The sequence below is a fragment of the Schistocerca piceifrons genome, chromosome 5, assembly GCF_021461385.2.
Source record: "Schistocerca piceifrons isolate TAMUIC-IGC-003096 chromosome 5, iqSchPice1.1, whole genome shotgun sequence".
Classification (NCBI taxonomy): Eukaryota; Metazoa; Arthropoda; class Insecta; order Orthoptera; family Acrididae; genus Schistocerca; species Schistocerca piceifrons.
Window position 1 is genome coordinate 277,457,580 of NC_060142.1, and position 16,150 is coordinate 277,473,729.

Below are 16,150 nucleotides of genomic sequence, written 5' to 3' on the forward strand. Positions count from 1 at the left end.
TTTCGTAATTGAATTTAATTTTCTTTTCCGGTGCATTTTCCAAAAAAATTCTTTCATTCAAACTTTGTCCTGACAGTTACGAAGGCAGCAAAGAAAAAAGTCAGCCAAATCTGTCAAGACATTCTTAATTGAAGGTATTTCATAAGTGCAGCAATTGATGTTAATTTCTGACTGGATTTTCCAAATTTTTGTCGTACAAACCTTGTACTGACAATAATGAACACAAGGAAAAAAATCAACCAAATTGGTCAATCATTCTCAGGTGATGGTGATGATCTTTCATAGATGTGGCAGTTGATTTTTATTTATATAAATTACTGTTAATTAATATTAATTATTTTAATTTCATTTCAATAAATTTCAAGGTATGTGTAATTATTTTGATGCAGCCAGTGTATGCTGATACAGCTACAGTGAGTTTCACAGTTGTCAAATTGATTATAGTATAAATCCCAGTTGATCTGACACATTTCAGTTTACGTGCAATGATATAATATGGTGTCCCATTCCAATTGCCAGAGACTCATTTTCTTAGTAAAAACTAATTCTGAATAGAGGTCTGCGTTTTAATTAAATCATTGTTGTCAGGCAACAGTACTTCAGCAAAGAAAGACTCTGCAATAATACTACAGTGAACTGTTTCTTTCTTGTCACTTCACATCTTATTCTCTTTAAGTGCATGCCATTCTAAATGTTAAACAATTAACTGTACTGAATACACATCAACTAATAAGTTTGAAAATTTGTTGTTGTTGTTGTTGTTGTTGTTGCAATCAGCTGCTTGACTTGATCAGTGTATAATATTAATCAATTTTAACATAAATGAGCACTGGTGGGTCTTCTACATTCACAAGGACCACTGACATTTTTGTAATGAAGTCAGAGTCAATGAATATATAATGAGTGTGTATGTGAAGATTGTGTTCAGAAATCTGCAATGTGCCATTTATCTTCCTAGGTGAATCAGGCCTTGGGAAATCGACCCTGATAAACTCCATGTTCCTGGCAGACATCTACTCCAATGAGTACCCGGGCCCTTCACATAGGATAAAAAAGACTGTTCAAGTGGAAACGAGTAAAGTGTTGCTCAAGGAGAATGGTGTGAACCTGACTCTTACTGTAGTTGACACGCCTGGCTTTGGTGATGCTGTCGACAACAGCAATTGGTAAGCATTTGCGCTAAACTGCGATAATCTGTCAAAAATATTAATGTGCGATCCTATAGGCTTTTTAAACAGTTGTTTGTTAGTTTTTATTACTGTTTTTGTTATTTTTTATTGCTCTTTTTGTTATTTATAAAAATCCAGTATTGTTCCCTTCACCTTGCCATTTCGTCTCGTGTATAATTCCCTATCCTCTTCCTCCTCCTCCTTCTTCTTCTTCTTCTTCTTCTTCTTCCTCTTCCTCTTCCCAGTCGTCAACCTGTTTTGCAGGGTCTAAAAGTGTGATAGGCACACCTGGGGGAATGTTGAGATGGACAGATCAGGGGATACAGAGAGAGGGGTAGGAGGGATGGATAGGGAGAGGGAGGAAGGGAGGTGGAAAGTGGGAGACAAATAGAGGAGCAGGAGGAGATGGATAGGGGGAGAGGGCGGAAGATGTTGGACGAAGATAGAAGGGAGGAGGAGATGGACAGGGGAGAAGATGGAGAGGATAGTTAGCAGGCGAGAAAGGCAGAGGATGTGAGAATGCAGGTGGTAGAGAGAGAGAGAGAGAGAGAGAGAGAGAGAGAGAGAGAGAGAGAGAGAGAGATGTGGAAGAAGAAGAAGAGTGTGAGAGGAGACAAGATGGAGGAGTACAGCTTGTGAGGTGGCTTGTGGAAGAAGAAATAAATAAATAAATACTTGAGCATTCCGGAAAACTGGTCTCAGCCAATGTCTGTGCAGCATGTTCTAACTTGCTACACATTGCCCGAGCAACATCTTCATGTGCCTGGTGTGTGTGGTGTCATTTTTGAATGAGGCAGCATCTATATAGGTCAAACAATTTGCACAGTTGCGGAGCATTGTACCAAGCATGAGCGACATATTAAACAAAGGGAGCTTGACAAGTTGACTGTAGTTAAGTGATGCCTAGAAAAGGACACCAAATACAGTGTGAAAAGACATGAGTCTTGGCTCATGCATTAACATACTGGAATTCCATTGCAAAAGCAGTGGCCGAGATTAGAATAAACAGCAACAATTTTAACGCTTGCTGTGGTATGGGGGCAGACTTGGGATATCAAAAGATAGCAAAGACAGGTGCTTGGCTCCTCGCTCCACATGACATCACTAGGTCCTGCAGCAGGCTGGAGCTGCTAAGAGATGCCCAACCATCCTTCTGCGCACATGTCATTTCGAACCTCTGATTAGTGCCAGATGCTGCAGTTGTTTATACACTAGTGGAGAACTGTACCAGCCCCAGCAATATTGTTTTTACTCCTGATGATGTTAGCAGAGTAGTCATCGAAAGCTCGAGTATCTTATTTGAATTAACGTGGCTCAAAAACCAAGATGATTTTATTCTTTTGGGATATTTTATACACTAAGTGAAGAACTCCAGGACTCCCCCCCCCCCCCCCCCCCTCAATTTCTTTCTCACAGCTCATAAACTCTCCCCTATTATGACATTCAAATTGTGTTAAATTATCAACACCCTTCCCATATTCAATAAATTCCTCATTTATTCATACATTCTCCATCTTTCCTCACTATCTGCTAGTTACATGGGCTAACGTATGCAGCAGTGATAGGTGTTGGTTTCAATTCAGTCCCCAGTGGTCACTGCTTTGTCCATTGAGTCAGAAGGCGCTAGGTAGTAGAGTGGTAAGGTGCTGGACACAATGTAAGTTCAGATTTACTTTGAACGTAAATTGATTTATTATTAATAAACAAAAAGATAGAAGCCCATGCATTACCTTCTGGCAGAGCCTTAAGAACATTAAAAATTTTAGATAGAAACCATAGGAATTTGAATTTTAAATTTAAAGTGAAGAAACTATTAAATTTTCTTAATATTTCAGTTCAGGAATACCAAAATTTTAGAACCAGAAAATGAAAATTACTAAATTAACAGAACATACAGTAAAATAATCGCATTCAAAATAGCAAAATAAATTAAAACAGTTACAAGTGACTTGCAGTAGATCTGCAATCTCTTAGGCAAGTCAGATTTCCAATTGTGAAGGCCAGGTTTTAATATGGCAGCAATGAACTGCTTACAGGCAACAACTTTAAAAAGCAGCGGCCGCCATGTAATCACTTTCAATTTTGACTATTCTAATGTACAATACAGCAAATCTGCCTACAATTCACCAAAATCATTAAAGGCAAGAGAAATTCACAATAGATACATTATATAGAACTAAGTCTTCTAACATCACTACTAGAGCTGATTTTATCATTCAAAGCTTTGAAAACTGCAATCAGTTTGGCCAGTATTTGAAATACCCAACAGAATCATACCAAGAAATTAAGTGATGCCTCATTGGCTTAAACAAGTTAAACCCCAGCCTAAATAAATATAAATGGTTCTTGTGGCAAACTTAAACACATTTCCACTGATCATAATCAGAACATAACTTACAGGAGTTGTTTGCTTATGCAGGTACTAGCCTATCAATAACATCTTGACAGAAGTGAATCAGTTCACAAATAAACCAGCTTGTATGATATCACAAAGCATGACTGAGCAAGAAGTCACTCCTTCACATTATTTGAATGTATCACAGTTTAAATGCGCACACACAATATGAAGGGTTCAAATCACAGTGCAATAACTGATAACCTCCATGATGTAACCTGACTGTATGCTACAACAATTGAAAACCTCACTAAAACAGGATAATAAGTCAAATGCTCACCAAATAAAGCACATAAATTGGCGCAAGAACAGTACAAAGCCAAGTGATCACAATTCAGATCTGGCAGAGTAATTGTACTCCTGTGTTCAGAACTGCAGACTCCCTCCGATACAAGCAGTAAACACGGCTCCTACCAAGGGGCAGCAACCACACCAGAGGTACACAGCTGCAACATGCCAACAAATGAACCCTCTCATGAACCAATCCCTCAGCCATAACACAGAACCATGATGATGATCACTGCAGCCCACCAAAATCCACACTTCCTTGTAGCACTCCAAGCTGCTTCTGCCAACAAGAACAACCAAACATCTCCCTGTATGGTGTGCATGCTCACACCTTTATACAACCAATTCTGAAGTCTCTGCACCGATAGTGGGACACCGGTGCACCAAACAGCCAGCAGCCGGTCAAAGGCCATAACCCCATAGAGACAGTTTTCAATAGTCTGAACGCCACAGCTCACTTGAAACACTGTTGCCCGTCTTCATAGTCACAGTAATGCCAACACCTGTTGCACCATTCACTGATGCTGTGATCATCTGACAAAGAAATATGTTCTCCCCTTTTTACAATGCACTAATCCCTTTGATGAGTTTTGCCTTTTTTTGTTCCTCTCTCAATAATTCCTTGATGGGCAGTACATGTGACGAAATATGAATGGGATAAGTTTATATCTGGAATTTTTTGTCTTGAAAATGGCCTGAATGAGAATATTTCAATGCTTTAAATTTTCCTCTGTATCTTTGTTGTTCATCATTGCTGATTCCTCAGTCTTTGGGGGGCAGGTTCTCATTTCAGGGACAAGAAAGTTCCCTGAGCCTTTATCCGCTCCTTCATCCTCTTTTGGCAAAGTTGTTGACAGATTGTTTTTGACAACTTGTGCCAGATGTCTTTCATAGACATGAAGACCTAGTAGATAGTGTCGGAAGTTCCATGCGGCTTTTTGCGGATGATGCTGTAGTATGCAGAGAAGTTGCAGCATTAGAAAATTGCAGCGAAATGCATGAAGATCTGCAGCGGATAGGCACTTGGTGCAGGGAGTGGCAACTGACCCTTAACATAGACAAATGTAATGTATTGCGAATACATAGAATGAAGGATCCTTTATTGTATGATTATATGATAGTGGAACAAACACTAGTAGCAGTTACTTCTGTAAAATATCTGGGAGTATGCGTATGGAACGATTTGAAGTGGAATGATCATATAAAATTAGTTGTTGGTAAGGCGGGTGCCAGGTTGAGATTCATTGGGAGAGTCCTTAGAAAATGTAGTCCATCAACAAAGAAGGTGGCTTACAAAACACTCATTCGACCTATACTTGAGTATTGCTCATCAGTGTGGGATCTCTACCAGATCGGGTTGACAGAGGAGATAGAGAAGATCCAAAGAAGAGCAGTGTGTTTCGTCACAGGGTTATTTGGTAAGCGTGATAGCGTTACGGAGATGTTAAGCAAACTCAAGTGGCAGACTCTGCAAGAGACGTGCGCTGCATTGTGGTGTAGCTTGCTGTCCAGGTTTCAGAGGGTGCATTTCTGGATGAGGTATCGAATATATTGCTTCCCCCTACTTATACCTCCCGAGGAGATCACGAATGTAAAATTAGAGAGATTAGAGTGCGCACGGAGGCTTTCCGGCACTCGTTCTTCCCGCGAACCATACTCGACTGGAACAGGAAAGGGAGGTAATGACAGTGGCACGTCAAGTGCCCTCCGCCACACACCGTTGGGTGGCTTGCGGAGTATAAATGTAGATGTAGATGTAGATTATTTCCTCCCTCTCTCCTCATCTCCCATTCCCCTTCTTCGAAATTCATGTGGTGCTTCATATTGAACAAGGCACTCTTGTATGAGAAGTCAAATATGTAGGTGTAGATATTAATTCTTAGACCATGCACTTCTGTTTTTCATCAGGAATGAGAGAAAGTTTAATACAAGCCTTGCAAGCCTAAATACTATCTCTTGTCTGTGATGTGTCTGACAGCTGCATTCCAAGCAAATCATTATGCTTTCTGTTTATTGATTTTAATTGTAATTATGTTATGTGTTTGTTTATTTTTGGTGCCACTTGCTTATTTTCCATTTGTTTGTTTTTTATAACCAGTAACACAATATAGTATCCAGTACATTTGAATCAAATCAAATCTTATCTTCCTTTTGTAGACAGTAAGTAATGTCATGTGCAGTTCTCCATACTTTTTACAGCATTGTTACACATGAACATGCATTGAATTTCTAGTTGGCAACCAGTTATCGATTACATCGAATCAAAATACGAAGAATATTTGAATGCGGAGTCTCGAGTAAATCGAAAAACTCTTGTGGACAACAGAGTCCACTGCTGCCTTTATTTTATAGCCCCATCAGGCCACGGACTCAAACCATTAGATGTTGAGTTCATGCAGAGGCTGCATGACAAAGTAAATATCATTCCAGTGATAGCAAAGTCTGATACCATGACACCTGACGAGTGTACACATTTCAAAAAACAGGCAAGTCAGTTGTTTCCATATGTTGTTCTATCTAATATTAAAAATATATTTTGGTTTTTGATTAAAAACCACCAATATTATAAATACATCAGTATAAATAAATGAATGTAACTATAACTCTTAGTAGATGGAATGCTAGTGACATTTAATGTGTGACTCATATGTTACTGGAAGGAAAGACTTGTAGAAAAGTGTGAACTGTCTCGATTTATTTGGGTAAGGAAGCAAGACGTCAGCACACTACAATTTAGACAGTAAAATGCTTTGTTATTCATGCTAAATAGAAGTATTAAATACCCATACAGTTAAATGCTTAGCATGTTGTTTTTGTTTAGATCCTGAATGAAATATCACAACATAAAATTAAAATCTATGAATTCCCGGACCCGGAGGATGAAGAGGAGTCAAAAGTAAATAAAACATTAAAAGACAGAGTTCCATTTGCTGTTGTTGGATCAAACACTGTCATTGAAGTAGATGGCAAGAAATTGCGGGGTAGGAAGTACCCTTGGGGAATAGCTGAAGGTAAGTCGTCCAAATTTTTCACTTTTGCCTTAAAAGTAATTCCACAATAAGTATAAAATCACACAAATCCTTTAAACCTTTTTTGTCTTCTAATGAAAATAACAGAGCCAAAAAATGTTTGTTATGTAGAATGTTCTGTTATAATGACGCCAATGACAGAGTCAAATGACACTACTGTCATGAAGTGCCTTTTTTACAATACCCCCACAATCCATAATAGAGTACTATGTTCTTGATTGTGGTTACAAAATGAGGTATTTTGCTCCTTTACGTTAAATCTTTTCATGACTAGCTGATTTCATGGCATCTTGCCCAGCTGACTCGGTCTTTCAGTGTTGATCTGTCAACTTGAAGTTACACAAAAAAGAAAAGGAAAAAGAAAATTCAGAATGAAAAGAATGGATTGATCAGTGATGTGACAACACTGAGCTGATACTAGTGCAAACTGATACCTGAAGATGGAGGGGAAGGGGATAAAAAACTAAGAAACTGAAAATTGTCATGACATATTCTTTGAGTGGCCCCTGCCATGTCACAGCTGAAGGACGATGAGATGGTGCTGCGTGTCGCATAATTCATTGCATGAATTTGGAGACCATTGACTGTGAAGTGAAGTGCTGTTCGTAATGTTTTAATGTAGCTGTTCAAACTCTGCTGGCTACACAGAACAGCTTAGACTACAGATCCGAAGATCTAAGGTTCAATCCCCAGTCAATCTTAGTATATATTTCTGTCACTTATCACCTCTTTCACCTGTGGAAGTTTGTTAATGTGAAGAATGAGGAGTTGCCCCCAGGTTTGGAGTCTGTGTCAGACTGATAACAGGCTGAGTATGTCTGTTTTAAGGTCAGAGGAAGGAAAGGGGGATACCAACTCCCATTGCCCTATGGTGTTAAAGTCAGTGTTCAGGTTGATAACAGCTTTATATACATACACTCTCTCTCTCTCTCTCTCTCTCTCTCTCTCATGTAGTCATCGGAGGATGCCAATTGCTGTAAGATAATATTGATGTAAACTGGTAGTAGGGCATATTGACATTGGCTGCAAGTTCTTACAAAGCAAGGTTCTCAAGGCTTTTCCCTTCCATCAAGGGCTCTTTATAAAACCAAATTTCTGCTGCTATAATTAGCACTTCATGAAAACCTATAAGCCCGTGATGCTACTTAGAAGTAAAGGTCAGATTAAAGTGTGATATAAATCGCTCATCGCATCTTCAGTATAAACTGGTTATCAGTTTAGTGTTTAATTTCAAGGTGAATGCTGGAGCAATACCGTGACAGAGCTGTTGTTCTTAACACTAAATATAATAATCCTCAGACTGCATATCACAACTAGTCACATTATTGACTAATCTCATAATTTGTAAAATAGCGGTGTTTCACATGAAAATTTAAATACCTGTTTTTTTTTTTTAATCCATATTAGGTCAATTTCTTAAGCAACAAGATGTTATGAAACATGCTTGTAATTGTTATCCTTTTGTTTCTGCTAGTGGAAAACCTCGAGCACTGTGATTTCATTGCATTACGAGACATGCTCATCCGTACACATCTTCAGGACCTGAAAGATGTCACCAACAATGTTCACTATGAGAACTTCAGGTGTAGAAAACTTGCTGGTCTTGGGAGTGATGGAAAACCAACAAGGATATCAAATAAGTAAGTGATCAGTTTATTATACTCGCTCATTGTACCTTCATGTACTGCCGGAATATTGTTTTCAATTAAGAAATGTCAAATCCCTCCTTGTCAATAGAGACTTTGAGTCCTCACTTCCAATAGCAAATTCACTCATGAATTAGTTACGCTGTACATTCTGAGAATGTAGTGGACAATTTAAATGGAACTAAGGAAGACAAAATCTGAAGACAGTAGGTACCAGAATCGCACATTAGAAAAAATTCACTGTAGAATCATAACTGCAGTAAAACATTACTTCAGTCACACACAAATAGTAGTTGTGGATGTAAAGTTAGATGCCAAAAAGAAACTCCAGGGTCTTCAGAAATGAGCCACAACCATTTGAATTATTAATATTGTGCCTAATCGACAAACACAATACATGCCAATTTTCTGCTGTGTTAACCAAATTTAAGTGTTAAGGTAGTGCACTATGGCTGTTTTTGTGTTTGACACTCAGTGGATGTTTCTATATCTGATGGAATGACCAACCCAGTTGTACTGAACAAGTAACATTTGTGTCACCTGTATTGGACATAGTGCACATTGAGCTGAGATTCATTGAATAATGTAGGAAAATAATTTCAAGATGTGATCCTCCATAATTTTTTTCTTTTTATGCACCTTCTTTGCACTTTGCATTCCTCTTAAACAAGGTGTCCCAGGAGGAATGGACACTATTCAGGCATATGTAAAGAAAGCATGTTTAATGCAAAACACTCCATATGGCCAAATGCCCTATTTTGATTGGTTTCTGCGATACAACACATTTAATTATTTGGCTTTGGGCTAGTAGTGCAAATGTGTCTTTTACCCACCCAGCCTCTTTAACATTTTATTCTAGTCCAACCTACCTTGTCGCTTTCAGGCTCTTTGCTCAGGATGTCTTTTTGCCATGGAATGCACAGTTGTGCTTGGTGCGCTGTGAGTGAAGTAGTGGGAGGGATTGGCAGGTTATCAGAGATAAGCATTGGTTAACTGTGTTTGTACACACACAGACTAAAATGTCACCAATTTTCTTCTGAACATGTAGTTCAACAATCTGTGCAAGAACAGCAACACATTGGTGAAATGGTGCAGCATAGTCCTACCGCTAACACATGGGTAACATTTTGCATGTATCAGTGTCGCACGAACACTTATATAGTAGACAGTACATGCAGAAAACTTGGACCCATTTCACAAACAGTGTGTCTACAGTCTTCACATTTGTGACAATGCCACACAACTTGAATTTTGTCAATGGTAAAATGACAGTTGTCATTTGCTTCCATTAGTACCATTCACTGCTGAAGCCATGTTTATATGGGAGGAATCAACAACACATCCAACAATCATCGATGGTCACAGGAAAATCCACCTGCTACTGTGGAAACCTATTTTTAAAATAATTTTTTGATCAATATTTGGTGTGGTATGATCAGTAATATGATTCATAGGTCCAGGCTTCTTAGAAAAGCAAATGATGGGACAGAATTACTTGCAATCTTTTGAAAATTTGTTCGTTGTACACCTTGAAGACATTCCTTTGGCCACACAGATTGCATTGTACTTCTAGCAAGATGGAGGCCCTCCACATTTTATCAGATCTGTGAGGGAACACCTGAACCGCGTGTACCCTAATCGCTGGGTTGACCATGTTAGGGTTAACTGGCTATTGAGATCACCAGACCATACGCCATTAGATCTTTGTTTATGGGCTGGATGAAGTCTGTGGTGTACAAATGAAAAGTGAAATCATGAGATGAACTGCATGGTGCATCATGGATGCTGTTCCTCTCATTGGGGAATGTGCAGAGGCTCTCCTACAATCACAACATGTTCTCCTGAGAGTGCACAAATACACTGAAGTTGACAGTGGGATATTTAAACATTTATTGTTAACTATGCAACAGCTATAACGTGATGTGTATGATAATGCTTGGAGGCAAATGCGTCAAAATATGCATTTTTAATTGATACTTTGTAAAACACATATTGTAATCATTACTAACTGTTGTACATGTGTAGATGTGCATGTGCTGTAGCTTAGGTAATTTTTGTTAGCTGGTGAGACATATTTTACATGACTTGGTAGACCACGATTGTCCTTTATCAGATTGTCTGTCTCGACATCCTCTGCACTACAGTGGTACGTTGCAAACAATATCAATGTACTGAATAATACAGGAAATAAATAACAATGTACATTATATGTGTACTGCCATGGAAACCTGTGGAAATAAGGCATATGTTCATATGAAGTTTCTTTGCTTCAAAAGATGGTTTCTGCCATATCCTTGAATATTTGCCATATCTCCTGGGACACCCTCTGTAGCGTGTATGTTATCAAGTTGTAAAAATTCGTGACATTCACACGAGGAAGCCAAAGATGAAAATATCACATTATGCAGAGCATTTAATTCTACCTGCCAGAGGAAGAACTAACAGATTGAAAAATTGGGTATAGCTTTTCTGCTTTTAACTTCGTGTTTAGCAGTACTTCAAATTTTGCTTCCTGGTGATAAGTACTGATATAGGTTCTTTTAAATTTTTGTTGACTTTTGAACTAAGGAGAAATGGGTAAAAAAAGATATTTATATAGAGTTCCTGGACCCTTCTGATTCACACCCTCTTCAGTATATATAAAAACAATCACCCTGGTCATCCTATTAAGGCAGCCTTCATACCCCTATCACATGTATCTGATTTAGTATCCGTGCGGCACAGGTCTCTAGAGGTAAATGCTAATTAGCAAATACTTCACAATTCAGTTTGCCAGGTAAGAAAAAATCAGGTAAGAGAGAATCAGGAATGCAATACATTCAGACAAATGCCTGGAATGACAAAGAGTTACATGTTTACCAAAACTTGGATTAGAGTTGCACACAGTGTGTAGCGGAAGACACAAAGAGGGAAATATGGCGTCATTTCTCTCTTCTCTCAAGGCCATTGTGTTTTGATTTCTATTACTATATCTGCTATCTTTGCAAACAGTTTGTATGTAATACTATAAAAGCCGTGTTCCATTTTGTACTTTGCTTGCTCTGATTCACCTTTGCTCTGTTGTCATTATGGTTGTCACTATCTTAATGTATTTTGTCACTTTCATTCTATTTTGGGGTTATCATATTTATTTATGTGTGAAGTATTAAGAGTTTTTAGGATATGTAGAACATAAATACACAGCCACCACTATCATTGCATCCTGCTGTAATTTGTCTGGTACTGCTGCATGCTCATGAATTATGTTAGTAACTTTTGGCTGTCATGGTTTCACTTGGATTCCTGTGCATGCAAGTTGAGATACAGTCTAGCTGTGTATATAAATGTATTCAGTTTGTTTTCTTGTAAGATGTGCTGTTGGCCCTACAAAAATAGTGCTAAACGGCATGAAAATCTTTATCTTGCGGAATTAAGTTAACCTTACAAGAGGAGGGGGGGAGAGTATTTGCTCTCAGTGTAATGTGGGAAGAATACAGAAACTTTGATGGCGGGTATGTATGTAACATACAATGAACACAGCCATCAGAAAATAGCACAAATTAACCTTTTGATTGCTGCCTGGGACACACATTGCCCATGCCTTAGTTGCTGCTTTGTCACAGTACACTGGATAATTTCAGATGTGTCATCCTTCACCTTTTTTAATTGTTCTATTATTTGTATTGGCACTGAGAGAATTAATGTAATTATTTACAATATTTACACGGTTCTTTGCATTCTCTACAAACATATGTTATGATACAATGGGCCTACCTGTGCCACTGGTCTCTTAGCTGAAAATGTTCATGATAGGTTTGTATCTCTTAATAAATAAAAAGAGAAGTCCAGTAGTTCTTTTCAAATGTTAACATGAAATCACTTCGCATATTTATTTACAGAGTTTGATTTCTAACACTAAAGACCAGGCCTCATTACAGATCAAAAATGTTTATGCAGTTAATGTACTGTGGCATGTTTATGAATGTTACTTGTTAAGTCCATGACTGATTCTAATAGTCACCGCTCATATCCCCAAATAAATCTGAGGCTAATTCAAACACCACCACTAGAGCACACAGTATAGAGAATACTGAAAATGTGGAGCAAGTTACATGCTGACCAAAACTTGACTCCAAGAAAAACTACTTTCCTGAATCTGTTTATTAGCTCACTGGACTTTTAAGGATGCCTTCTAGGTCAAAAACTCTGAAATACAATAACTTTTGAAATACATCATTTGCAGCAAAACTTATTGATACAAAACGTTCAGAACAGTGAATTGCATAATCTGAATAAACAGGTTTCACAGGGGAAATTAATTTACATTAGTTTGTTAATTCATGTAATGTGTGCTCAGGTAACGGATTCTGTCTTCAAAATTTTTGGGGAGATTAACAGTAAGAAAAGGAAAAGAACTGGTACAGTGCAGTTATTGTAATGTATTTGTCACAAGTCTCATAGCAAAATGCAAAAACTCAAGAAACTGCTGGATGTACAGTGAAACATCATTTGTTGGGTTTAGAAGAAATACCAAAATGAAGTGAGATTCCATCGACAGTGAAGTCGTGTAAATTACAATGAAATGTCCTCTGTTAGAGTTACAGCAAACTGCAAAGTTGACCAGGCCTCATTACAGATCAAAAATGTTTATGCAGTTAATGTACTGTGGCATGTTTATGAATGTTACTTGTTAAGTCCATGACTGATTCTAATAGTCACCGCTCATATCCCCAAATAAATCTGAGGCTAATTCAAACACCACCACTAGAGCACACAGTATAGAGAATACTGAAAATGTGGAGCAAGTTACATGCTGACCAAAACTTGACTCCAAGAAAAACTACTTTCCTGAATCTGTTTATTAGCTCACTGGACTTTTAAGGATGCCTTCTAGGTCAAAAACTCTGAAATACAATAACTTTTGAAATACATCATTTGCAGCAAAACTTATTGATACAAAACGTTCAGAACAGTGAATTGCATAATCTGAATAAACAGGTTTCACAGGGGAAATTAATTTACATTAGTTTGTTAATTCATGTAATGTGTGCTCAGGTAACGGATTCTGTCTTCAAAATTTTTGGGGAGATTAACAGTAAGAAAAGGAAAAGAACTGGTACAGTGCAGTTATTGTAATGTATTTGTCACAAGTCTCATAGCAAAATGCAAAAACTCAAGAAACTGCTGGATGTACAGTGAAACATCATTTGTTGGGTTTAGAAGAAATACCAAAATGAAGTGAGATTCCATCGACAGTGAAGTCGTGTAAATTACAATGAAATGTCCTCTGTTAGAGTTACAGCAAACTGCAAAGTTTGGTGTAGGAATGCTGAAAGATCTGACCTCAAATAGATTGTGCATTGATATACCACCTGTTGAGATTAGAGTAAAAAATGTGTGTAACAGTCAAGTGGACCTCACGCTACACCACAGCTTAACGATTAACAACTGTATGTGTTCAAACTTGTACAGAAGTCGACAATTCCGAGGGCAAATCAGTACAAACTTCTACAGAAGTCAACTATTCTAGCAGCCAAGTACATTCACGGCGTTATGCACTTGAGTGGTGCCTTTGAATTGCAGTCAGAGAATTAACAATGAAGACAGGGAACCAGTTGACAAGTTTCTGTGTTTGGGCTCGTTGAAGACAACTGGATAGGCAGTATGAGAATTAAACAACAGAGTGAAAATAGTCTGGCTTCCAATTAGCTTGAACAAAAAGTTTTCTGTATTATCACTCCTGACTTCAGGCTGGACTTAAGGTAGTGAGGCATAATTTCTTTTTGCTGGTACTGAGTATTGGAGGGAGAGGGGGGGATGATGATGATGATGATGATGATGATGATGATGGGGTGGAGGAGGAGCGTACTGGCAATTTGAAATAAACAAAATTTCTTCATGTAGTTCACACTATTTACTCCACAGTTTACTGACAGTCTGCTGTTCACAGTAGATTGTTTTTCCTGGCATTATTTTCGACGGTTTTTGTGAGTTGATGGAGGTGAATGCAAGGAAAGTTCTTCCAATAAAGCAATGAGAAGAGCCTGATCCTAGATCTTCTATATTAGGAAGTTTTGAGGAAGGAAATGATTTTATTCTACCAAAAAAATAGAGGGTTTCTTATAAGAATTTAACAAGAAATTTAGAAGATAAGTTTTTTATAACGGGAGAGATGATTCTTAAAGATACCTTTTCATCCTGCTTTCCTTTGTGGTATACCTTGTGTATGCAGAGCGCTATGCTAAAAATGCAGGGCCAAATACACTGCATTTTTAATGTTTTTTGCCTTGTAAGTGATAATTCACCTTTACGATGTATTTTCTAAGAAAAATGTGCAGAATGTGTAATGTATGCAATTTTCTTTCCTAATTAGTAGTAAAACCCCAGTAAGTCATTGCTAGTAAATTTTTCTCCAAATTCTTCAGAATTTTGCTTATGATCATTTTACATGCAACAGCTGTTACATGCTTTATTATCTACTAGAAATCAACACTCAGTGCTGTTTAGTAGTCCAGTGCACTTTTTTCCTCCCAATTAGAAATGAAGCTGTGGTAGTTGTAATCTCTTTTCTTGGTACGTGGTTGTTTGTAGAAGACAGGCGAATAGTCGCACGACTGCTGTTGACTGTTGTAGTTGTAAAGGAGAGGGAGGAAAGTTCAGAATAATACTATGTAGACCATACATACCCACTTAAACTTCACTGAATAAAATTTTTGTGGTAATAAAGAGATGTAAATGTTGTAGGAGTTGGCCTTTCTCAGTATTCTGTACTGAGAACTAACATGTATTTTGCTGCACTTAAAGAAAAAATGGAAAGGTGTGGGGGGAGAAAGAAGAAAGCAAGCTTAATGGAAGTTTTCTCATTTCATCCCCCCCTGCCCCCACCTTTTTCTTGACAACTATTGACAGGGTTGTAGCCTCTCCCCGATGTTATTCAATCTGTATATTGAGCAAGCAGTAAAGGAAACAAAAGAAAAGTTCGGAGTAGGTATTAAAGTCCATGGAGAAGAAATAAAAACTTTGAGGTTCGCTGATGACATTGTAATTCTGTCAGAGACAGCAAAGGACTTGGAAGAGCAGTTGAATGGAATGGACAGTGTCTTGAAAGGAGGATATAAGATGAACATCAACAAAAGCAAAACGAGGATCATGGAATGTAGTCAAATTAAATCGGGTGATGCTGAGGGGATTAGATTAGGAAATGAGACACTTAAAGTAGTAAAGGAGTTTTGCTATTTAGGGAGTAAAATAACTGATGATGGTCGAAGTAGAGAGGATATAAAATGTAGACTGGCAATGGCAAGGAAATCGTTTCTGAAGAAAAGGAATTTGTTAACATCGAGTATAGATTTAAGTGTCAGGAAGTTGTTTCTGAAAGTATTTGTATGGAGTGTAGCCATGTATGGAAGTGAAACATGGACGATAACCAGTTTGGACAAGAAGAGAATAGAAGCTTTCGAAATGTGGTGCTACAGAAGAATGCTGAAGATAAGGTGGGTAGATCACGTAACTAATGAGGAGGTATTGAATAGGATTGGGGAGAAGAGAAGTTTGTGGCACAACTTGACTAGAAGAAGGGATCGGTTGGTAGGACATGTTTTGAGGCATCAAGGGATCACAAATTTAGCATTGGAGGGCAGCGTG

General features: G+C 38.0%; 1 protein-coding gene across 1 annotated transcript in view; it reads left to right on the forward strand.

Moving 5' to 3' along the window:
* Positions 1-16,150, forward strand: part of LOC124797870 (protein peanut) — a 161,031-nt gene that overhangs the window by 99,581 nt on the left and 45,300 nt on the right. Inside the window, exons 2-5 of the mRNA XM_047260958.1 lie at positions 959-1,166; positions 6,086-6,338; positions 6,674-6,863; positions 8,356-8,521. Of these exons, the coding sequence (XP_047116914.1) occupies positions 959-1,166; positions 6,086-6,338; positions 6,674-6,863; positions 8,356-8,521 (817 nt within the window). The remainder of the gene's footprint in view (positions 1-958; positions 1,167-6,085; positions 6,339-6,673; positions 6,864-8,355; positions 8,522-16,150) is intronic.